The sequence below is a fragment of the Hydra viridissima genome, unplaced genomic scaffold (genome assembly GCF_058129835.1).
Source record: "Hydra viridissima isolate aposymbiotic clone 2 unplaced genomic scaffold, HvirCarnegie_v1 scaffold_7, whole genome shotgun sequence".
In the NCBI taxonomy this organism is placed as follows: domain Eukaryota; kingdom Metazoa; phylum Cnidaria; class Hydrozoa; order Anthoathecata; family Hydridae; genus Hydra; species Hydra viridissima.
In genome coordinates, this window is record NW_028324306.1 from 5180833 (window position 1) to 5207090 (window position 26258).

The 26258-nt window shown below is 27.7% G+C and overlaps 3 protein-coding genes across 3 annotated transcripts; 2 read left to right on the plus strand and 1 right to left on the minus strand.

Annotated features, from left to right (window-relative positions):
• The first annotated feature begins 4437 nt into the window (after window positions 1–4437).
• Window positions 4438–5379, plus strand: LOC149885774 (uncharacterized). Its single transcript, XM_090094258.1, has one exon. The coding sequence runs from the start codon at window positions 4438–4440 to the stop codon at window positions 5377–5379; it is 942 nt and encodes a 313-aa protein (XP_089950384.1).
• A 610-nt stretch (window positions 5380–5989) lies between these two features.
• LOC149885775 (uncharacterized) lies at window positions 5990–6539 on the plus strand. The gene is made up of 2 exons (XM_090094259.1): window positions 5990–6177; window positions 6252–6539. Exons 1-2 carry the CDS (start codon window positions 6040–6042, stop codon window positions 6537–6539), a joined length of 426 nt encoding a protein of 141 aa, XP_089950385.1. The 5' UTR covers window positions 5990–6039.
• Window positions 6540–21684: 15145 nt separating this feature from the next.
• Window positions 21685–25396, minus strand: LOC149885776 (uncharacterized). The gene is made up of 2 exons (XM_090094172.1): window positions 22248–25396; window positions 21685–22170 (listed from the first exon to the last, which is right to left on the minus strand). Exons 1-2 carry the CDS (start codon window positions 22675–22677, stop codon window positions 22112–22114), a joined length of 489 nt encoding a protein of 162 aa, XP_089950298.1. The 5' UTR covers window positions 22678–25396; the 3' UTR covers window positions 21685–22111.
• Window positions 25397–26258: the final 862 nt, after the last annotated feature.

Consider the following 26258-nt stretch of genomic DNA (forward strand, 5'->3'; position numbering starts at 1 on the left):
AGAAAAACAAAAGACAAAATTAGAAAACCAATTTAAAGTTCACTATATTTATCATTTTACTAAATATTTAAATGCATAAAAGTATCTTTGTTTTTATATTCAATAATGATTATTCAATTACTTCAAATTAAGGACATTAAAACACCCTACATTTCAAGATCAAGGCTGCATACTCTCCCATACACATTACGCTAAACATTAACAGACATTATTATGTGTTTCCAGAATAATTAAAAAAGGCTAGACAACACAACCTAGCTCTGAATCAGTAACACCGCCTGGCACTAAATGCTGCCAATTCACACCTCTGCTGTAAGTACATTCCTTGGCTGGCAAGGTTATCAATTTTGCCCAACATTATGCCAAGCCACACCACTTTGAAAACATGGAAACAACATAATTTAAACATATATGAATTTATATAACACATATAAACACATTTTAAAATAATATTAAATGACAGATATATTTATCAAAAACTATGAAAAAAAATATTATAATAATAAATAAAGTTATACATACAAAATGTGCTGACAACCTACAAACAGCAAATTTTCAAAATGAAAGTCTAAAGACAATAAATTAAGAACATTAAAAAAATATAACATTATTTGTGTAACACTTTTCACCTACCATACCTTGAATGAGATGTTTATCAATTTTGAAAAATAAAATGTTAAATGTTCTAGTTCTTGAACATGCAGCATATAGTTGACAATGAGAGAAACACAGTTTTTAAGATATACCCCAACTTTATCTAATGTTTGACCTTGACTTTTATCAATTGTCATTGAATAGTTTCCTGCTAACCTGACAGGAAACTAACGCCGTTTCAGAACAAAAGGTTAATTAGAATCTGATGGAGCCAACTGAATTCGAGGAACAGAAACCCATTTACCACCAGAAATACCTGTCAAAACCTCTGTATATAATTGTTTTGAGGAGCACAAACTTTCATTTGAATACCATAGCATAACCCAGCTTTGAGATCTATATTTCTAAGTAGCATCATTACACAACCTATTTTCATTTAATAATCATTTTGATCCATTTCACCAAAAATTTTCTCAACACTTGATTCAATTTCACTAACAATGCACTGATTTTGTATTTCAATGCATCCTTTAAAGGATCCTCCTCTTTGACAGGTATTTTTCCATTCCCAAGTTTTAGTAGCCATTGGGAAAATTCAACTTCCCTATCTTGTACTCTCATATTATCAGTTAATGCAAGCTTCTGCACCACCCATTGCCAATGCAAAGAACATTTTACACACAATTCTACTACTTCAGCTGGTTGTCCTTTTTTCACAACAGGCAGAATTTGCTTAAAGTCACCACCAAAAAGAATGATTTTTCTTTCGAACGGAAAGTTGTTGTTGCAAATATCTTATAACAACCTATCAATTGCATTTAAGGCATGTTTAGGTATCATAGATGTTTCTTTAAGCGAAAACAGACTAACAACCACCTAATTACCATCCCTTTGTATAACCTTCCGTTTACAATGTTTATCATCAAATACAAAGTGATAAGGAATGTCTGCATTCAAATAGCAATGTGCTCTTTCTTTTTCAGTATTTAACTTAAACCATGCTGTTAGGTGCATATCACTTTGAGCTGCACGATCTACAGCCATTTGTTCTGCTCCTTCTCTAAAATACACTGATTGATTTTCAGGTAGATGTTTACCAAGTCACAGCACTTTGAAAACACAGAAACAACATAATATAAACTCATTTACCAACTACAAACACAATAAATGTGTTTAAATATGTATATAAGATTAAATATATGCCTTATATATATATATTTCAAGTTATTTTTAAAACAATTATATAACACATATTAACACATGAACAAACAATAAAAAAGCACTTTACATTATTATAAAAACACATTGATAAAACAACTATAAGGCACTTACTACCACATACACATACATATGAAAAAAGCATATATGCAAACAATAAACGTGTGCAAACAAAAATTTTAAAAATGACGCCAGAAAACTTAAAAAGATTCTAAGTAAACAAAATATATATTTACAAATAATACTCTTTACCTTCTTTTTTTTTTTTTTTTTCATAAGAACTGTAACTTTCATAACAAAATTTAACCTTTAAGCAACTTTTAATTGGTTGACTTTTAAATTAGCGCTCGTTTTAACGGACTGTAAGTAACGTTTTTCATAATGCTAAACTTTTTATAAAGTACGTTTTTATAAAGTTGTTTAAGTGTATTTGTAGAAGTTCATAAAGTTTTTAAAAATATTGGATTACCCACTTTATTTTTTAGAAGTTTTTTTACTTTGATTAAAGTTTGGAATTACTAATAATACTTGAACAATGAAGGAACTTTAAAAGTTATAAGTGCTTTATAAAAGTAATAATACTTTTATAGTTTTGTTACTTATGTAATGCAGTTAGTGACTGGAGTATTATTACATTTGTAATCGTAAGTTTATTGTTTTTGTTTTTTTTATAACTTTCTTTTTTACAACAAAGTAAACGGCTTTGCTTAAACTATTATTTTAAAGACCAGATATTTTTCCAGTTTTTGCAAATCGCGATCGTTTAATTCAACCTTTACAAGGATATAAATTTTTTAATTTTTTTAAAAAAAAATTGTTTTTTTGACTATCCATGTTTTATTCATGTTTAAAACTTGTGATACTAGTTATGTTTGTTTGCTAAAGTTTCTGGTCTAATCTATTCTTATGTTTTTCGTTTTTTTTTCAGTTAATTGTGTAAAATTTTACAAATCAGAATGCCAAGGAAGTGTGTAAATTTAGCGGACAATTTTTGTTGCATTAGTGGTGAAATAACATTTTCCACACAGAAAAGAACTATTACCCTTCTAGTGCAGACTGCTTACCAGCATTACTTCCATATGAAGGTAGGGAACCAGGATAAGTCATGGGCTCCACATATATGCTGTAGCTCTTGTTCGGTTATCCTAAGAGAATGGTTGAAAAATAAAAAAAGATCTTTGACTTTTGCTGTTCCTATGGTATGGAGAGAGCCTGAAAACCATATAGATGACTACTATATCTGCTTGATCCCACCCATTAAGGCAGGTTTGTCAATGAATAAAATAAGAACAGTAAAATATCCGAATCTTCCATCTGCCATTCGACCTATTCCACATTCAGATAGTTTACCAGTTCCACCACAAAGTTGTGAGTTAGAAGCAGAAAATGAAGTTGAAATAGAAGAAAACAAGCCTTCCATATCAAATGATCTTGATTTTGTGTTAACAGATGTTGTGCCACACAGATTGAGTCAAGCAGAATTTTTCATGGTGTGTCTGTTGCATAGAATTCAAGGGACAATTGATCAGCATTAGTACAAATAAATACTAGAAAACGTCATGTTGCCATATGCCGAGAAAAATCTCCTTTTGAATTGGAAAATCCAACAAGACAACGACCCCAAACACACCACCAAAAGTATTAAATGTGTTATATTAGCGCTATCAAGACAGATGTTTTGGAGTGGCCCGCACAGTCAACAGATCTAAATTCGCCAGAAAATTTATTCTATTAACATTTAAAAATCTATTAACATTTTTAAAGATCTTTATTGTGATAGAACTTAATGTGGCACTAAAGCTATTTCTAAAATGTTTAATAATGTATTAAAAAATTGGAAGTTAGAAGTTTTTTATATATAAACCAAATTTAAACAAATTTTTAAATAACTTGTCACATAAAGAATTTTTTTTTTGCCTCGCTTACTCAAATCTAAAAACACGAAAAGAAAAATACACAGAATGCAATATCTTAAAGTAGGATCATTTATTTGCTCCAAAACCTCACAATAACTTAGGTCCCATGTTGATATAGGAGTTGTATTAGAATCATCGGCGCTACTCGACTTTCGCACCCCCCTTTTTTTAAGATTGATTCTGATAGAGAATTTTATGCTGATTAAGAATCGTATAAAAACAAGGGTCTCAAAATCAACGGAAAGTGCTCTAATCTGAAGTTGAAAGTACAAAAATATACGACAAATCCCTAATATTCGCCATCTTGAATAGTGACTTTTTCTGTTTTAAAAGTTATCATTTTAAAGTACCAGTAACCTGGTTTTTAAATATTATAACAAAGATTTCCAATTATGGAACGATTTGAGAATTCATTAATATTTCAATTATCACGCAAATTTGCTTTGACTGGGATTATTACATTGTTGTCTAAAATATCTTTTGAAATTTTTATCAAAGAAGTTGAAAAATTCTGTTTATTGTTATATACTAAAATAAATTTGATAGTATTAAATTGTTTATATTAAAAATATTTATATTTTAAACTGTTGACCTTTTTTTCACATACTTTTAGCTAACCCCCTCGTAAAAATTTATTATCATCATGCCTGTCGTATAAAAAGGAATGTTTCATAAATAGATTTATATTAAGTTCGTGATCATAATTATCATGGCCCTACACAGACCAACAATTAACGATTTTGACTCTCTTACCTTAACAGAAATAGGAGTAAAGTTCAAATACAATTTAGAAGCTACAATTCGTTGGTGCAGAACTTATGGTTTACTCGCTGAAAGTATGAATTGTAGTGTATGTAACTTGCCCTGCACACAACAAGTACATAATAGATCAATCGATCAAATCATTTGGAGATGTCCAGTTAAGCGCTGCAAAAGAACCTTCAGTATAAGAAAAGGCAGCTTCTTTGAGAAATCCCATCTACACTTGTGGCAAGTATTAGGCTTAACATACGTCTGGAGTAGAAGTGCGGGTAAGAGTCGGGGTTTATCAATTAACGATATAAGGCAAGAACTAAATATTGGAAGTGATGACACGATTGTAGATTGGAATCAATTTTGCAGAGATATTTGCGTCTCATATTTCCTCAACAACCCTGATCCAATTGGCGGTCCAGGGTGTATTGTTGAAGTAGATGAATCTGTTTTCTGTCGAAGAAAATATCATGTTGGTCGAATAATCCCGCAACAGTGGATATTTGGTGGGTATGAACCTGCAACAAAGAAAGGCTTTTTAGTTCCTGTCCAAAATCGCGATGCTGCAACATTGATTCCAATTATACATCAATGGATACTTCCTGGTTCTATTGTTTGGAGTGACATGTGGAGAGCATATAATGATATGCAAGCTCCTGCATATTTACATGGGACCGTTAACTATACCCTCAATTTTGTAGATCCGCAGACAGGCGTGACAACAAACCACGTGGAAGCTTTGTGGTGTCGAGCCAAATCTATGTTTAAATCAATGATGGGACCAACTAACCGCGAAATGATAGCTGATTATTTATCCGAATTTATGTGGATGCAGAGATTTCCCGAACATCGGTTTTTTCACTTTTGGGATCAGGTTGTTACAGCATATCCTGTTTGACTGCTACCATTTATAGCTTTTTGTATGCATCGAATGAAACATACACTTATAGTATTATCATATATTTGGCCGGATAAATCACTATAATATCCAACCGGATATATCATATATCTTAGATAATCTCTCATCCCACCTGTACACATATTGTTATGCTGTAGTAGTTTCTATCACTCAGTTACAGAAGAGATTTGAGCACATTCTGTCTCAATTGAGTTTACTTCGAGTGTCAAAATTCTAATATGGTTAAGGAACAGATGATTATTTATTACTAAAGTATAAGTAACTGTCAGTTCTTGATTAAAACTCGGGTTTTATACATTTATTAAATAAGAAACCCATTTGATGATAAGTATATGAAGCTAAATAAATCATTTAAGATAATAAGTATAATATTAGATAATCCGTAATCGTTAATCCGTAAGGTAATCGTTAATCCTTAATCGTCGGAATGTGATTGGTTGATTGTTTTTTTTCTTGAAGATTATAAATGTGTCATATGATTGGTTGCCTAAAATGAAAGTCGTAACAGGATTGGTTGATTTTATTTACCCCCTGTTAGGGATTACGACGAGTATAAAAGTTGTGTTTCAGTTCATTCTAGTCAGTACAGCGATCTACGCCACACGACATCCCGAACCTCTGCTCAAATTTTTTTTCAAGATGGCAGTCAGTTCAACAACAACCACATTGAAGTTGCAAGATGGCGAAGTGGAAATACCATTTGAGCAGCGTCCTACTGTTAACATGGCGGAGTTGTTATTTCGGTTAAGACCTGTACCAGTTTCGTTGCCGTTGCAGGTAAATATAAAACTAAAAAATATAATAATAATGGAATGTATATAAAATATATGAAATGTATAAATGATTTTTAGGTAGCAGAAATAAGTTCCACCTACCAAGAGGAAGAGGTCATCCTCGTTGATTCCGAAGATGACATCAATGACTTCCTCTTAGAAGAACAGGAATTCATCTTTGAAGATCAAGAAGAGAGCGATAGTGATAGCGATAGCGAACAAACTGAGGAGAGCGAAGATGAAGAAGAATCGGAAAGCGAGGAGAGTGAAGATGATGAACGACATGATCCGGACTATCAACCTGGAATGAACGACTTGAGGGTGATTTTAAACCCCATAATGCGTCTGAACAGAAACGCAAGATGATTTTTTATGAAATTGTATATTTGTTAATGAATTATAAATAAAATTACAAAATTTCAAAACTTTTTTTATCATGATGAACTTAATTAAAAAATACTTATAGAAACTAATATTAATACATCCTTGGTAGTATAGTGGTTAGTATTCCCGACTGTCTATCGGGAGACTGGGGTTCGATTCCCCACTAAGGAGAATATTTATTGCGTTTATAAAATATAAAAAATTTTATTAATTATATAATTAAACAAAAAACATTATTTATTATATTATTGTTTTCACTTCATTGTTCATTAATTGGTTACGAATTCACCAGACACAAAAACATCAAATAATTAGCCAGAAGGTACAAGTCTCAATAGAAAAGGAGAGACTGAAAGCTGCAGTCAGTTATCAAAATGAGGTTACAAATTCACCAGACACAAAAACACTAAATAATTAGCTAGAAGCTACAAGTCTCAATAAAAAAGGAGAGACTGAAAGCTGCAGTCAGTTATTAAATGAGTTTACGATTGTTTGCTCTGAGCATTAATTGGTTGCACATTTCATTTCGTTGTTGTTCATCTTTTTTTATTATTTTTGACAAACGTATAATGATATCTTTATCAATATTGACGGTATTTCCTTCATTATCGTTTTGAATAATATATATATCTCCTCGGATAAATTTAAGAAGTGGATATTTTTTAACGTGAGAATTTCTTGGATAAGGAAACTGTTTAATATCGTATAAGACAACATGATGTGGAGATATAACAAGATATTCTTCCATAGACGGTATTTTTTTGACGTTGATTAGTCTAGGTTTTCGCAACTCGCTCTTTGACAAATGAAGAATGCGTACCATTTTATTATTAATAGGCTAAAAAAACAATAAACAATATATATATAAAATAAAGATGGGTTACGTTAGATTTGTATGTCAAAAATGAGTTAAATAATATCATTTTTAAAAAAAATTTAATTATATAAATAAATTTGAAATAATTAACAAATAAAAAATAGATCTATCATTGCTATAAATTAAAATGGTTAATGTAAGATCACATCAAAGAAAACATCCTAAAAAACATAAAAAACATGTTTTTAAAAATAGAGGTAGTGGAAAACGAAAACATTCAAAAAAACATCGTAAACGTGGAAAAGGAATTTTTAGTTCTTTGGGTAATATAGCTAAAACAGCGTTAAAGTCTGACATGGCTGGAAATTTACTTAATCAAGGTTGCAATTATTTAGAACAAAAACGTCAAGCTCTTCAACAATTGGACAATTTTTATAAGAATACCATTGTAATTAATTATTTATTTATTTGTATAAAAAATAATTACAGTAATAATACAATATAAAACAAATACAATTGTTGTTACATAAATAAATATTTTAAAATGTTCTTTTAGTTTACATTGTTTATGATTGGGTACAACTTCTACTATATCAAACATTTGTCCGATGAGTTCTTCATTTTTTGGTACTCCTTCCACATAATCACCTTTTCTTTTTTTACAAATTTTTAAACAATGCATTGGTGGAGCCATTATGAAATATGAATAAGCGGATTTGTATAATAATTTTTTAAATTTTCAATTTGAGCACGTTCCTCTTCCGGTACATTTAAAAACTGTTTTGATGCTACTATTGATCTATAATGAGATATATAATATTTTTCTCTTTCGTTTTGTTGTAAATAATCAAAGTCTTCTTCTCTTATAATATGTGGTATAGACATTATATGTTCTATTGATAAAAACCCGTCATTATTTATCAATTTAGTTGTTCTTAATAAATCCATTTCTTTTAATAAATCCCTATTAGCGTTGTTCTGGATGACTTCATTTTTATAAATATCTTCGACTATTTCTTTCTCTGGTAATTTAAAGGTGGTATTGTATCTATACAAATCATTGTTTTTTTCAATTTCTTCTGCAAATTTTACATCTTTTTTTAATAATTTTTTGGCTGTTTCATCGCAATGAGGTAAAAATTGATATTTTAAAAATATTATTCATCAGCAGATTCAGATTCTTCTTTTGCATAAGGCATTTTATTAAATTGAACGTCTTTTAAAGCTTTTTCATACCCTTTTTCAAACAATTCTTTTCGTTTCTTTTTTGGGATTTTTTTTACAACATGATCAGACTTTTTTTTAATCTGTTGAAATTGCGTCAAGTTTTGAATACTTCTTTGTTGAAAAATACAATCTTTACACATACCATTTATAGCATCCACCGCGTTCACTAACAATAAACAATTGACACAGACGTGTTGTTTCATTTCCAAAGGATTAGTTTTGTTTTTTTTATTTTTTTTTTTTACAGGTAGCATTTTTTCTTCATTTCCACTACTTTCATCACTACTTGTATCACTGTCTTTTGGTTTTCTTTTATCTATTTTTTTATAATTTTTTTTCTGTACGTATAAATTTTTATATTCGTCCAATTGTTTCATCTTATCTTCAAAAAGTTTGTTCCATTGTTGTTGTAGATGTTCATATTCTTTTTTAGTAGTGTATTGATTTAAATTTTCAGCCACATTTTGTAACGCTTTTTTTAAATGCGTTTGCTGTTGTTCCAATTTATCATAAGAGTTAATAGCGGTCGTGTTTTTATCGACTCTGTTTAAGTTATATCTCGCAAACATGTTTCTTCCTTTCATTTTAGTTATAAACTAATTTATTGACATTCAAATAAAATATAAATGCTTTATATCTCTTAAAAATAAATAGTTTATTTATATATTTTATGCACCTCAAGAAACTATAAAATGAATTTTAAACGTAGGGTTAAAATAATTGACATCTGTAGAACTAAAAGTTAATAACTCCATTTTTGAATTAAAAAACGAACACTTAAAATTGCTCAAATCTTCAATGTCATTAAATTCAAAATATCTTAATTTTCCATCAAAATTAGGTTTGAAATCTTTTAATAAATCTACGTTTATAACGCTTTGATTTCCGGTCATGTATTCTTGAACGTTAAAAATACATACTATACCATCTTCAAATTTATTATTAATGACTACATCACATTTTTGAGCTTGTTCAAACTTAACGAGTATATACCTATCTGTATTTGATCCATAATTTAAAGCGTTCACATTTAAATTTTGAATTTCAGTGACTACACCTACCAATTTTTTCCTGTATTTATTATTTTTATTACCTAAAGATTTTATTTCGCTAACAATGTCATATTTCATTGATAAGGTAAAAGGGTTTATTTCAGTTGTTAAATATTTTTCATTGCGATACAAATATAAAACGGTATAATTTCCATTAAATTTTTCCATAGGTTCGTAAATATAGAGTAAAACGTTTCTTAAAGGTAAACTACTATCCCAATGAGTAATAATTTTATTATTATTGTCCACTTGATAAAAGTAATCGTTTTGAAAGTTCTTACATTCAAAAGTTAATTTTGATATGTCATTTTTGGTTAATATTCCTTTATATTGATTTTTCCACGTATAATATAAATCTGTATAATTCTCCGTTTTTTTAGGTATGTAGGCGGTAGTATAAAGCGATACGGTTTTTTCGTTTGAGTAGGTAGGTTTTATTTGATCGTTGTAAATATGAGCAAAATTATGATCGTATAAATCGTAGACTAACCCTCCAAAAGAAGGTGGGCTAATAACTGCGTTATACAGGTTATTATTGACATTGGTATTTATAACATCTATCGATGGAAAAAAATAATTTTGTTTTTGATAATAAAAAAGTTGTACATTTTCATGATATTGATTTTTTTCTATTCCAAAAAACGGTAATTTAAACATAGATTTGTAAGTATTAGCAACGTTAATATCTTTATAAACATCAACAGGTGTGTTGGTAATATGTTTAAACTTTTGTTGAGACGAACCGTATATAACCACATTTTTTATATAAACTCCATTATTATCATGCCATGGATCACCTAAATAACATTTCAAGTTTGCAAAAACAGATGTATGTGTTGTTGCGCGAGTAGCTGTATATCCAGCAACATTAATATTGACGGTATAATTTGTACTACTTTTTACTTTTTCGTAATAAAAAGTATAATATTGGTTAAAATTAATATTTAGGTTGCTAGGATTCCAATATAAATCAACAAAATATAAACTATTGCTATTTGGGTTTAACCACACACCAGGTATTCTCATCGAGTCCGGTCCAGTAGTAAAATGACATAGGTTTATATAATTACTATGTTGTCGTGTAACCATAAATTCAAAATATATAAAAAATTCGTCGCTAAATATGGGTAAAGTTCCAATGAGATTATTATTGTTACATAATATATTTACATTTTTAGGTGAAAAAATTTTGTTTTCTATAGAATTAAAACGACATAAATTTTGTCTAGCATTAGATAAAAATGAAACATTTTTTAAATGAATATATTGATTCAATGATGAATTTAATCCCAAATATATTTTTGTTGGAATAAGTAGTATTGTTTAAACTTCTTCTATATACATTACCTTTACTTTCGATGGAAGCTGTAACGTAATATTGATTATCAGACCAATTAAATTGTCTACTTAATGTAAACGTATACCAGGTATTCAACGATACATTAAACATATTACTGTCTATATCTGGAGTTAACAGGTAAAAATTTGTAGTGTTATTGGGTAAGTATAAAGATAAAATAGTAGAATCATTTGATGTTAATGAAAAAATAGTACTATACATTGGATTGTTAGCTAATATTTTATATTGAAATGAGATAGAGTATTCAGCTGATAATAACGGAATTTCACCGATTAACATATTAGGTAAAGGAATCAATATCTCATCTGTTAAACTGTAAATATGATTTAAATTTTCCGTAACAAAAATACGTTTGGGAGAATTGTTATTGATATAACTGGAACTATTATCAGATGACATGGCTTGATTTATTACTCTTGGTATTTGAAGTTGATAGGTAGGAAACATAATTTCTTTTTGTTTAAACCAAGGTAGTGGTAGAGTGGTAATATTTAAACCGTTTAATGAAAATTCATAACTATATCCATTCCATCCGGTGTTTGGGATAGGTAAAGTCATTTGATGTAATCCAAACAAAAAATCTTGCGGTCTAAAATATGGAAACATACTTGGACTTATAGGTTTTAAAAATTTGGTGTTATTTAAAAAATTGAAGGTTCGAGTGTCTGTAAAAGAATATTTATTTTTTAAATAAACAAACAACAGTTCTTGTAGATATGTAAATAATATATTAATTTTGTTTTCTATCCATGTAGACGTTAATAAAAAATCTGTCACATTGTTGGCTCCAAAACAAGATTCATAGATAGAACACAAGAATAATTCCAAATTTTTAGGATTATTGTCGTCTAAAATTGTTTTAGGAGCGATATCATAACCAATGGATAATGTTGGATTCGTCAAATTTTGCATTTGAATAAACATTTTTGTTTGTTGATTAAAAAACACTTTTTTCATAAAATGAACCAATTGCCACGGTAAAAATGTTTGTCTTTTGATGTTATCAACCCAATTATCAGTACCCAAATAATTTTGCAAAAATATTTTCACGTTTACGGTGAGGACTTCACCTTCACTAGATATAGTTTCAGGTTCTATTTTTATCACCAACATTGGAAATTTTCTAGAAGCTTTTAAATTGATATTTCGATCCGGATCAATGACATCTAATATATTACTGTCCGTAGGATTATTGTTGTGTTTAACAAAAATAAGAAAAGGTGTATTAGTGATGGTTGATACACTGTTTGTAATCCATTGATTTAAATTATTCTTGGTTTGATACGTTACCCTTCCCCATTCATGTAAATTATTGTATAAGCTATCGTTATTATTATACGTAAAATGGATAAGCGGTGTAAAATCATAAACACTATGTTTTAAGGCAGTACTAAATAAATCAATATTAGGAAAAAATCCAAAATGACTGACGGTCGATTCGCTTAGATCGTTTGTTACGCTTATATTGAATTGAGGTAAAACATATTTTCGGTTTAAATCGTCTGATTTAAAATACCAAGCCCAGTTATCCACATTATTTTTTATATCCAATTGTATTTTATTTAAAAATGAATTTTGTTGATTGGAAACAAAATTCAAGTCAAACAATTCGTTGTTGACATTATTATTAAATATTTGCGAATAGACGTATTTATTTTGTTGATGAAACAACGAATCCATGGAAAGTTTAAACAAAGGAAGCAATTTTTCATTTTTAACATCACCTTTTGATAACGTTTGAACAATATCTCCATAGGTGAGGTAATTGTTGGTCGTTTTGTTTAAAATGCGTACTTTTTTAGTTAACATACCATAATTTCCAAACAAAAAATCATTATTAAAAAAAGACAATCCGTTGAGAGTAGAAGTTAATTTTCCTGAATTGTTATTTAGATCTTGCAATATTTCAAAAGTTTCCAACCCGATTTCAGTCCATAAATTATTGAAGAGTGTTTCAGTTCTAGAATCCAATACCACCGATTCTGTTATTAAATTAAATTCAATAAATTGCGATAATATATTAGGGTCGTAATTGTTATTATAGATATTATCATAATTAAATTGTTGAATAGTATCTACAATAGTTTGCGGTTTAGGAGTTAAAGACACCATGTTGGTAGGAACATCCATAGAAGCTAAATGAATCACTGAATTAGGTTGAAATTTAACAGCTTCCCCGTTTTTGGAAACTAAGGGTAACGAGAATAAATTAAAAATGTTATTATTTAATTGATTCTCGTTTCCATTGGCCTTAATTTCAGGATAAAAATAAACATATTGAAAAAATTTATCCGTTAAAATATCATCTAAAAACAATTCGTTGTTCATGTTTCTATTTTCGATAAAAAATGAGTTTTATAATGAACAGGGTTTTGATAATAAACGTTTGACTCTTTTTCGTTTAAAGGTAATAAATCTTCTCGACGTACCCAAATATTTTCTTGACCGTCTTTAATTAAATATTTGAAAATAGGCGCATAATCGTTTGCTATAATGTTTTTTCGTTTTTTTATTTTTATAATGGTCACTTTTTTATCCGTATCCCAATAGGGTAATTGTCGGGTGGAAGACTTACTGAACAACTCTGAAGCTACTGGTTTAAATCGTCGTAAATAACAATTCATGCCTACTTTTAAGGGTTTATACGGTTTTAATTTATAATTTTTACTTTCTTTTTCAATTCGATAAATGTTATTACTGTTAAAATTATTTTTTCTTTTAGCTGAAAAAGAATATCTATCCAACATTCTTAAAGCTTCAGCGTCCATTGTGTCACCATCTAAATCGTTAGCATTTAAACCGTTTTGTTTTATTTTTTCGTTAAAAAAGGTTTCAATTTCTGATAAATAATAATCCCAATTTTTTTCTTTTAATTTGTTATTATTTTGTTGCCATTTCCGAAGGTACATTTTCAGTCGACCGATGACACTTTCAGCTAAATAAGCTTTTCCGTAATTTTTAGATTTATAATGAACAATGTTGTTGTCTCTACACCACATTTTAAAAGCTTTATTAAAAAATTCACCTCCTCCGTCTGTTTGAAGATAAATTGGATTGTTTTTATCTCTCTCGATCGCATTAAATAAAATATCAAAAGCATTTAATGTCGATTTTTCGTTTTTTAATTTCATAGCTGTTAAATAAATTTTTCCGCTTACACCGTCGACTAAAACTAAACAATATTTAGGTCTATATTTCATATGATCTTTATTAAAAGATCGCATATCGGCAATATCGGCTTGAAAATAAGTTTTTGGATCTGTATATCGCGTTCGATGTGTCTCGTAAGAGTAAGGTTTTCTAGGAGCTTGTTTTTTATCTAAAACGTCAGCACTAGATGACGATACTTTATCGTCTATAGTTTGACTCCATTCTTTTATCATCTGTTTAATACTAGGATAATTTAAACTTTTATTGATAAATTCCAATTGCGACCATAAATTTTTATCTTCATTATTTTTTATTTTGTTATGAAATAAAGAAATAAGTTTAAAAATTTTAGATTTGGATTTAACACCAAATAAAACACTTTTTTCATTTTGAGAATATTTTTCAATTAGAACATCAATATCGTTTTTTAAGTTATTCATTTTTTTCGTTTATTTTTCTTTTTTTTAGGTGTACTAGCTTGAACTAAATTTCCTAAAAGTGAATTGGTCAAATTTAAAGGTTTAAATGAAGTGCTAGGTTGATTAATAGAATCTGTCGATATAGATTTATCGCCATTGTTGTTTTTGTTACTGTCATTGCTTATTCTTGTAAATTCATTCAAATCAAAAGTCGAATCCAATTCTTGTTTGATATCTTCTTGTTTCATTTCTGGAGTGTCTATTAAATTTATTAATTTAGTCGGTGTTAACACTTCATTAGCTCTTTTTCTAGTTTTTATAACGTTTGGTTTTGGAACTTTGTATCCGTCAGCATAAGAGTTTCCCTTAAATAAATTTTGAATAAAATAGTGAACATCCTTTTCTGTTGATTCAAAAAGAAATATAGCTTGGTAATTATTAAAAATGTTTTGTAAATGGTTAATGTTTCCGCTATAAATTGTTTTTAAAATCATAAAAAGTTCCAAATTTGATTTTAATCGAAGATAATCTTCGTCTATGTCATAATTAAAATCTAAAATTTCAAATATTTTTGTTTGCGTTGGAGTATTATTAATAACTGCTACAGTGTCTACCCATATTTTTTTAGAGTCATCTTCTGATAATAGTGGCAACTGACCAGCTGAAAAAAAAGCTTGGACTACTATTCGCATCATGATTTCACCTACATTGAAACTATTTTCTAAAACAGCAGCGTCATAATCTCTTTGATAGTATGAAATATAGTATGTGTTACATTCGTAACACATACTATATTTAAATTTATTCAACTTAGTCAAAAACAACTCGTGATATCTCTCTTTCATCAAATGATGCTTTCTTTTCATTTTATCGAACGATTCAATATTTCCTCTCATCATATACATAAAATCTTGAGCATGTTTTCTCATTACCAAATATTCTTTCTCAATTTTTTTGACGTTTTTCAATACAGTATCTAACTTATAAATCAATGAATTTTCATCTTCCTCATCGTCGGTTATTTCTCTATCTTCGTCTCTGTCCTCCACAGTTTTCATCACTTCGTTTTTAATTTCCACGATGAGCTGTTCTACCACATTTATATTTTCCATGATTTTTAAATAATTTTTTATTTTTCACCTACAACATAAATAGTATTACAACAAAAACAGTTTTATCTACATCATAAAGAGTTTACAACAAAACATCGTTCATACTACATTCATTATTTAACATGGTTTCATCACTCGTAACTTCTATTTCGCAGTTATTTTGAATATCATTAAATGAATTTTTTAATAATTTATAAAAAGGTAAAATAGTATTGTCAATGAAATGTCTATTTCTTTTCAAGTAGGGATTATTTTCAATAATTTCTTGTTCTAAACGTAATAAATTAAAAATGTGTTCATTACTACAAAATGTATTTTTATTAGGTAAAACGGTTTTATTTAACTCTTCTATTGGTTTCAAAACATGATGTCCTCTAATTTCAGCCATTACTCCACAATCAAAAGGATATAACTTTTGGTTTGGTTTTTTAAAAAGTTGTAATTTACATTCTTTGATAGTGATATCAAAACGTTCACCGCTTCTTTTAATTCCCATACGATTTTGTAATACCTGTTGGTCTTTTTTCGGAATCATATTTTTCCATTGTTGTTTCATGATATAGTTGGTGCTTGGATAACAATCTAATCCGTTCACATAATTGTTTATTTTGATGTTATATAAAGGTACACCTTTGAATCTTTTTTTAGTACTCAATTTACCTTCCTTATCCACATCAACCATATAACATTCTGGTGCCATAGCCATAATTTTATTAATAACAGCCTTAGGTGGTACTTCATCTTGAAAATGATGTGGTGCTTTAGCATAATCGTTATTGTAATTATAATGATCTTTAGGATAATTTGAAAAATCCATCCATTTTTTAAACTGTGGATCGTTATTTATCCACTGTTGAAATTCGTGATTAAAATTTAAAATGTCACTTTTTTCCTTCATAACCATAAAACAAGCAGAATCTGTATCAGTCACCATTAAATGAGCACTAGCTTGATATTTTTCACACATGTTTTGTAAATCAAAGACAAATCGACTAATGTTCAGTTTAGCGTTACTCAATATTTTGGCAGCAATCATTCGTAAGCTCAAATTTATTTTTTTAGATTTTTCTTCCACTAGAGTAATGACTGCTTTTTTTAAATTTATTTCGACATCCTCTACTAATAAATTTAAAACGTCTACGTTTTCACCTTCTAAACTACAAACCACAGATTTGGTGGTAAGGTTTTTCATTTTGGTAGCTAAAAAATCTTGAAAAAAACGATCATAAGTTAAAGATGGATTTTCTTCAGTTGAAATTTTTTGATTATTAACATCCAAATATATTTCTTCAGGATTATAAGTCATAAATTGTCCATTAATGAAAAAAAAACTTTTGAAAACTTTGAGGTAAATACTGTTTAAATTGATCAGGTGAAACTCCTTCCGATATCATTGTTTCATACAATTCGTTTAGATTTTTGATACATTGTCTCAGTTTTTCTTGTACATGAACATATATTTTAATGTTGATATTTTTTTCAGGTTTTCTAGTGTGAAATCCATATTGTCCATTGACTATAAATTTACACAAAGCGGCAGTTATCAAATCTCCTATTTTTAGTGCTTCAGCTCTCATTTTCATATAAAAATGTATACTTTTAGCACTTAAAGGATATCGATACACAGGCATAACTGAATATATTTCTTCAATCACAACTCCTCTTTCTTCTACTAACCATTTTAAATAATCCAATGTTTCCACAGTCACGTGACTATCCACTTTCATCAACAATTTTACTGATTTATCTTCTTCAATCGTATATTGTCCGTTGTTTAATTTTTTTCTCAACTTTAAAATTTCGTATGGACTGTATTGATATAAAGGTATATGACCTCTTTGAACCATAGGTGAAAATCCGTGACACTTATCTTGATACTCTTTTTTCATGGATAATTTACAATGTACAAAAGCGTCTGTGGAAAATTGTTCTAAACGGTGAAGTGGAGTATAATACTTGTTTAAAACTTCAATAAAGTCTTTGGTATTATAATCCAAATTATAATTCATTTGACATATTAAAGGTCCAGTTTGAGCTCCACCATATTGTTGATTTTCGTCAGCAAAAAACATTAAAGCGTCAAAATCATTTCTGATATAGTTTAGCTTCAAATAATCTTTGTAATATTCTGTATTTATTCCCAACTTGAACGAACCGTTGGTCGACATTCCACCTCGAACGCATTTTTCAATCAATTGGTGATGTTCGTGAGTTGGAGGATATTGCACGTTTATTCCGCTCATCCAATTGTTAAAATGACTAGCAAAACTAAATATACTGACAGCGGATAATATATGAAAACCTGTTTGTACAAACGTTTTATTATCAAAATCAATCAAAGCCATTCCTAAACTTAACGAATCTATCACCACATAAATTTTTAATAACGTTTTTAATTTTTTAATTTTAAAAAGATTCCAAATCAATTTTACGTTTTCATAATCTGTTTTAATTTTATCAATTTCTTCTTCCAAACTAGCACTTTTAGATAAATCATTTTTAGCAAATAATTCAATGGGTGGTATTGACTCGTATTCTTTTTCTAATAAATCTAATTCCAATTGTGAATACGGAAAAATTAATTTTTTAGTCAAACAAGATTTTAAGGATTCATTTTGCAATAAATGAGTCATGGATTCGTAATCCAAAAAACCATATTGATAAAAATAACTTACAGCTGATGTAATTAAATCATTTTTACACTTTGAGGTTAACATGGATGTAGCTTCATTCAGAGACATGTTCATCAAACGATAGGAATCCACAATTCTAACTTTGTTGTAAAAATCTACAATACGAATTTTAGCGCTATTTTGCGCTATAAAAAAACAATTATCAAAACTGAAATATTTCATTAAATTTTCGTAATCGCTACTGTTACTATTATCTAAATCATGTAAAGGAAAATCTAAAGTTTTATGTAAACTGTTGATGATCATGACGGCGTTATCAAATACGGAATTGTGAGCGTATATATTTAAAATATTGTGAGAAGAAACTTTACCGTACGACACGTTACATAGATTGTGAGCTAGACCTAAAACTTCTCCCGTATAATGATCATGATCTACTACTAAATAATTCTCAAAATGATACAGTACCGATTTTAAGATATTCTGTAAATCTTTTTGAAATTCTTTTTCATATAAATGTTGATCATAATAATGAACGTTTTCACTGTCAGCATGATTAGATTTTAAACTGACAGTCAATACTTGGTGCCATAATTTTACCTGTGTTTCATCAATGTCAGAAAGTAATGAAAACAACTGTATATCGTTTACTTTTCCATTCTCACTTAAATTTATATATTGTGAATTTATTAAAGTTTTCATCACACGAAAAATTTCCAAAAATGTTTTGAATAAAAATCGACTATCTTCTAACAAAAACAAATCCATATCTATATTATCAAATTGAAAAGTCATATCTTCCTCAAATAAAATATCACACCTGCGTTGTGTTAAAAATATTTTACCTAACCATCGTATCATGTTCATGACTTCATCTATATTCATATTGATGATTTTACACAAGTAACCATTTTGCCAACTATAATCTTCTCCGTATGTTTCAATCAGCAAAATCCATTTTTTTATTAAATAAAAAGTTTGCGATAAAAACAACAAACGTTGTTTGATCTTTGATGCATTTTCAGTTTGAATTAAAGTTTGAATTGGATTAGGTAAAGCAAACAAATTAACTTCGCTTAACCACTCGTATAACAAATCTGCTAAACTATCATGACTGTAATTCACATGATCTATTTCTTTTTGATTGAATGACTTTTCTATTTCAATTTCACAAAAACGATTTTTAACATTTTCCATTTTTAATTTATTACATTTTTTTTTACATATAGTACAAATAATTTCATCTTATTGCCATAACTTGTCATAATCTTCTATCGATATATTTAAAGATGAACTTTCTTTTAATAATACCTGAGTACAATAATTTTTAACTACTGCTGCTAATATCAGCAAATCATACACTATCAAGTCACTTTTTAAATTTTCTTTTGCCTTCAGGTTTTCACATTGATTCATCTCTCTCCATAATTTTTGTCGATATTCATAGGCTATAATATTTTTACAATTTTGAATAGAAATGGGTAACAAATCAATGATAATTTTTTTAAACTTTCATCGTTGTTTTCATAATAAAAAACCAATTGTTTTATAACATTTTCTTGAACGTCTAATCCAAACAATTTTTTAGCTAAATGATCAGAAACAATATTTAATGAAACCGTATGACAAAAATAGGTTAAATGGGACAATGTTTTTTGTTTTTCTTCTTTTTCTCCTGTAAATGGTATATTTAATGTTTCACAATCAAAAGTGATAAAAAAAGGAAATTGTCTTCTACTTTGCATCATAAACTTTATACGTGGTTTATAAAAAGTTCTTTTCTGACTATATAAAAAACATTTATTATCATAAAAACCTTCACAGGTATTTTCATGTCTTTTTCTATTAGTTTTATTGGAATAAAATTGTAAACAACGTGGACATTCTTTTAAATATCGTTTTTCACGTCGTTGTTTACTAACTAATTTTTTGCTGTAGTTAACATTGATTAAATTTAAAGCATGATAAGTTTGATTACCTTGATCAGCAATTAGAATGTTTATGGTATTGGAAAATTGTCCATTTAATAAATCTTTTTCTTCTGTTTCAAGTAAAGGTAAAAACCTTTTTAACTGTAATGGATTTAACAATTTACTTTCAAAAATAGGGTTTAAATAATCTTCGTATATATTTATAATTTTCAGATTTTTACCAATTAAATAAAGACGATTGATTTTTTTTTTAACTACAAAAATTCTTAAATGATACGGAAACATTTTCCCTTCGTTCGTAAAGTGCATACATATCGTTTCTAAATTTTTTACTGTCAAGTTATAACAACTGTTTTTAATAAAGATGAGAAAATTTTTCATAGTTAACCATTCCACTTCATTTAATCCTTTTTGTAAAAAAACAAAAACGTCTTCTTCACTTTTAATACCGCCTACAGTATTTTCTTTCTACCATAAATCAAAATCTTTAATTTTTGTGATTTTTATTTTATTTAACAACATACCTATTAATATTGCAGCATAAAAACAATAACCTTTATCTACTATAGAACTATAATCTAAAAACATTTTTTTTTTTTGATAAAAACTTAAAACTTTTCCATTTTGAAAATTATTATCTGACCAAACTTCATGCGGTCTACACCAAGGTCCAATAAATTCTGAAAACACGTTATTACTGTTTTCTTCTTTATCTAATTGAATCAGAAATTTAATTAAAGCATTGACGTTACGTTTTAAAAAGGGATTAAAATCTGATCTAGTTATTCTTCGATTTTTAGCTCCTATAATTTCAGTTCTCATTTTCATAATTTTGTCTTCTTTAACATTGGTCAATAATTGAGACTTGAACAAATCTAAAGCAATTAGTCTCCAACCGCTACCACTTTCTACATATTCAAAAGCCTGTTTGATATTAATATTAACCACCATTTTTAAAAATGATTTTTTTTCTAATTTTTTAATCACATACAGAGGGGACGAATAAGCAAATTTAACAACTTTAGACTCACCGCTTTCATAATCATCGTTTCCATACAACATTACCACCACAATTTGATATAAACAAGGCACGTCGAGAGACTGAAAGGTCAATTCTTCTTCTTTATCTAGGAGTTCAAAGGTAAATTGTTCTATCCATTTCTCTATATCCAAAGGATTTTGAATATACATATTCAACTGATCCGTATTCATTACACTCTCCGTTGTAATCTCTCTTGTTCTTTTATTTCTATAAGTCGTGACAAAAAAATGTGTTCCACTGGCATAAGTTTTTTTCTCTTCAGAAACAGTATACTCCATGTTTTTTATTTTATTATTATTACTAAAAAATTTTTTTGTTAATAATATATACACAATTTGAAATAAAAATTAAAAAAAAATTATTTATTTATAACAATTCTAAATCCCAAAAATGATATTTGTATAAATAAGATTTAAGTACAAGTACTTCATATTTAGAGCAATGAGATTCCTGTTGTTCATGCTCTTCACAATAAACAATATCATTAAATTCAACAATGTTTTGTACTTTTGGAACATTCCATTTTTCAATATTAAAACTTTTGTAATTATGTTTTTCACAAAAGTTTTTTTCTATTGTTCCTCCTTTGTATAAAATGATATCGTTAGGTTCAAAGATACAACATAATAAAGAATATATATTTTTACAGTATAAAGGAGAGGGCGTAAAATAGTTTAAATGATGTATTTTGTCTTTACAATAATTAAAAGTTTGTTGATATTTTAAGTCCAGATCAATATATTTTATACACGGATTACTATAAAACGTAATCGGTTTATGTTGTTTTTCTTCTTTATTCTCTTTATTGTCTTTATTGTCTATTACTTTTATTATCGAACATTCCCTGATACATGTGTAATGTTTGGTTGTCTAAAAAACAATATATATAAATACATATATTGAATAGAACAAAAAACAATATATATATATATATATTTATATTATACCTGTATTCCCTCCATGTCCATTAGCCAGATCTGTCGACCCAAAACCTCCATTTCTTTGTATATTGGTTACTTTAATATTTAAAGCTCTAAAATAAGGAATTAAAAGCATTTGTGCTATTTTTTCCCCTTTGTTAATATTTAACACTTGATCACTTTTATTTTCAATTTGCACTTTTATATTACCAACATAATCGGGATCAATCAAACCATTAATAACATTATAAGCTTTAAAAATTCCACTGGACTTAGCCATTATCATTCCACATATATGATCAGGCATATAACTTATATTCAAATTACTATCTACAATTGCTTTACTTTTTGGTTTTAATTCGTTATCAGAAACACTATAAAGATCTAATCCAGCACTATTTTTAGTAGCATACGCGCTTTCCATGTCCATAAATTCATATTTTATTAAAACTTCCATTTTTTTATCTTAATCTAAATCAAAACATTTATGAATTAAAAAATCATTCAAAAAATATTTTTAAAAAACTATATAACGAATATCAACAATTTACCACAAATTAAAATGTTTAACACCACAATAATTACCATCACAAATTTCATAATCATGTAAAAAACCGTGTAAAAAATACATAAACATTACATAAGATTTATTTTCCTCTGATAAATTTAATACTTTCATATAATCGTTGTCTTTTTTGCTTAATCTATAATATAAATAATTAAAAAAAGCTATTTTCTTCGACATTGTTATATGACATGAAAAATCGTTATTAGCAAATTGGCTATTTTTAAACACCTCCGTTAACAAAGCTCGTGCTTTAAGTTTTTGGTTCATGATTAAATGATGAACAATTTTCAGTGTAATATTATCTTGAGCTATGTCATAAAAGTTGTTGGTTGTTTTTAAAGCTTCTATCAAATATTCAGCAAATTCTTTAATACTCATGTTAAGATTTTGTTTCTGTTATTTTACCTAAAAACAAAAAAAAACATTCTAAAATCCTTTTTTTGATTATTTAACGTTACATATAAAAGTGTATATAAATTTTGTTTATAAATAGTTTAAATGTGTACCACCACAATAATTACCATCACAAACGTCATAATCATGTAAAAAACCGTGTAAAAAATACATAAACAATTCATAGGTTTTATTTTCCACTGATAAATTTAATACTTTCATTATATCATTGTCTTTTAAACTTAATCTATAATATAAATAATTAAAAAAAGCTATATTTAATGACAACGATAAAATAAATGAAAAATCGATTTCGCTCTTTGTAAACAATTCAGTTAACAATTCACGAGCTTTATGCTTTTGTTTCATGATTAAATGATGAACAATTTTAACAGTGATATTATCTTGAGCAATGTCATAAAAGTTGTTGGTTGTATCCAAAGCTTTTACCAAATATTCAGCAAATTCTGTAATAATCATTTTAAGATTTTGTTTATGTTATTTTACCTAAAAATAACATGAAACATGAAACTAAAGTTTGAAGAAACAAATGTTGATATACACAATCAAAAGATAATATAGCTCTATAACTTGTTACTGTTGTCGCTCCATTCATAGCACATTCCACTTTTATTATGTTAATTTTAGATTGCAAAACAGATTTCTCAAACTTCATACTAAAACAGGTTAGTTTTTCCATTTGATAATGTATATCAATATGTGTGGAAACTGGTAGTTCTAATACGTCGTATATTTCATCTTCATCCTCTTTTGAACACAAAAGTGATATTTTTATATACATCTAAATAAAAGAATACATACATATATAGGTTTTATAATTTGAAAATCAATATCACTGAACAAATTTAAAAATCTATTTCCACTTATTTTTTACAACTTTAGGATTTATAATAAATAACTTTGCTAATAAACATGTTTGAAAACACCTTTCGTCACAACATTGTCTTTTATACTTTGTTAACATTTCAGTCATAATTTTTTCAAAACTCTCATTTTTCCATTGGTCAAAAAAATTATCATCTAAATGGAACAATCGTAACAACATTGTTTTTTGATTTTCATTCAATACTTTAATCCGATAACCATGAAATACATCTGCGCATATTTTCACTAAATCGTTTTTACACAAATCACTTTTCATTGTTTTTATATTAAAATCTTCGTTATTCTCAAAACTCATTATTATTCTAAAAATTAAAAATAATGATCAAAGTAATGAATAAGTAAAGTCAAAATCAAAATAATGATCAAAAAATAAAGTTAAAATATATTTTAACATAATGATCCAAACAAAAATGATATGATTTTTTAAACATTTTTTCTCCATTTCTTCATTACAACATCATAAATCGCCACCTGACAAATTAATAAAATATAGTCTGCATAACATATATAGTTTTCAAAACAATCGTCTGAACATACGCATACTGACTTTTTTTTAAAATCTTTCTAAATTTCGCTCATCTGAACCGACAAACTTTGTCCATTCAAACCATTCAAAAATGTCTCCGTACACTGTAATAATTGTCCAAATCTTTTCCATAACAAATCATCCAAAAAAATTTCAGTACAAATATCAACCATTTCCTGATCAGACATTTCCAAACTAAAAGTCATTCTAATTATGATTCTAAAAAAATACTATAGTCATTATTTCATTAATACCGTAACATATTTTGATATACTAATATAATGAATAATATATAATAAAATGAATAATATATAATCTACAAAACTGAATTTTTCTGAAAATAAATTTCTCAGATAAATCTAGTCTTGTAGATTATAGATTTCAAATGAAACATTTAACGCTTCCTCTAACTAAAATAACAGTTGCATTTTTCATCACAGTACACTTTACTGGAATAAGTCACATTGACGCTATTGTGAGCTTTAACCTTTGCATGCATTCGACACCAACGAGCGAGTTGTTTAATGCAGTTAATTTTTTTTCCAATGCCAAAACCCTCATGGCGATAGATAAGAAAAAATTGATTGTTTAAAAAATTTACTACTCGATCTGACTCCCATTGCTCAAAGTCTTCAGGAACCGTTGTAACGATATGTTCCATTTTTAAATAATAAAATTTTTTATTAAGATTCTAAAAAATATTCAAAAATAATGATTCAAATTTGGTTACATATTTATGAAAAAAAATTTTTAGTAATAAAAAATGATTAAAATACTTTATAAAAAACAGTGAAAATACATTTATAAAAAACAGTTCAAAAATGATAAAAGTACAACTTTATATACCGCTACATAAGTCATTATATACCGCTACAATAGTTATAAAAATAATAAACTGAAAGTTATGTCTTTGTTATTTTTATACTGTTTCTACTTTATCTTCTACGATTCTTTTTTTGGTAGATAAAACAAACACATCAGCATTATAAGCACTATCGAAATAGTCACCGTTACGTAAATCATCAATAGAATCAGGTTTAAAATTTCTTTTAAAAAAAACAAAACGTGTTGCTTCTGGATACTTGTTATGTAACACTTCTAAACTATCACTCTTTCTTTTCCTACCGTAAACATAAGCTGTTTTTTTAAAAGTAAAATGCTTTTTATTTTCTTTGTTCATCTCTTTAAACATGTCATACACTGGATAAGGCGTATACAAACAATATATGAATTGATGATAATATTTAATAGTGCTATATTCCAACTCCTTTTCTTTCTCTATTTCTAGCATTTTTAATATCTTGGGCATATATAAATAAACTTCGTAATAATTATCAAAACTAGTTCTTTTCGGCACATTTAATTTCATATACACACTTTTAGGTATAGTATTGATAAAAAACATATGAAACAACACTTTCATTTCATTAATAATTTCATAAGAATGAGGAAAAGAAATTTCATATCTCGAACGAAACATTTTTAAAGTGGCTAGTTTTAAATATTTATTTAAAAAATTTTTTCTAACCATTACCATATAAGCAACCAACCATATTTCTTCGTCTTTAAGATGAACTTGTAGACCTTTTTTCAATTCTTCCATGTCAACCGAATTTTGCGCTTTACTAAGCCAAGTTTCATAATC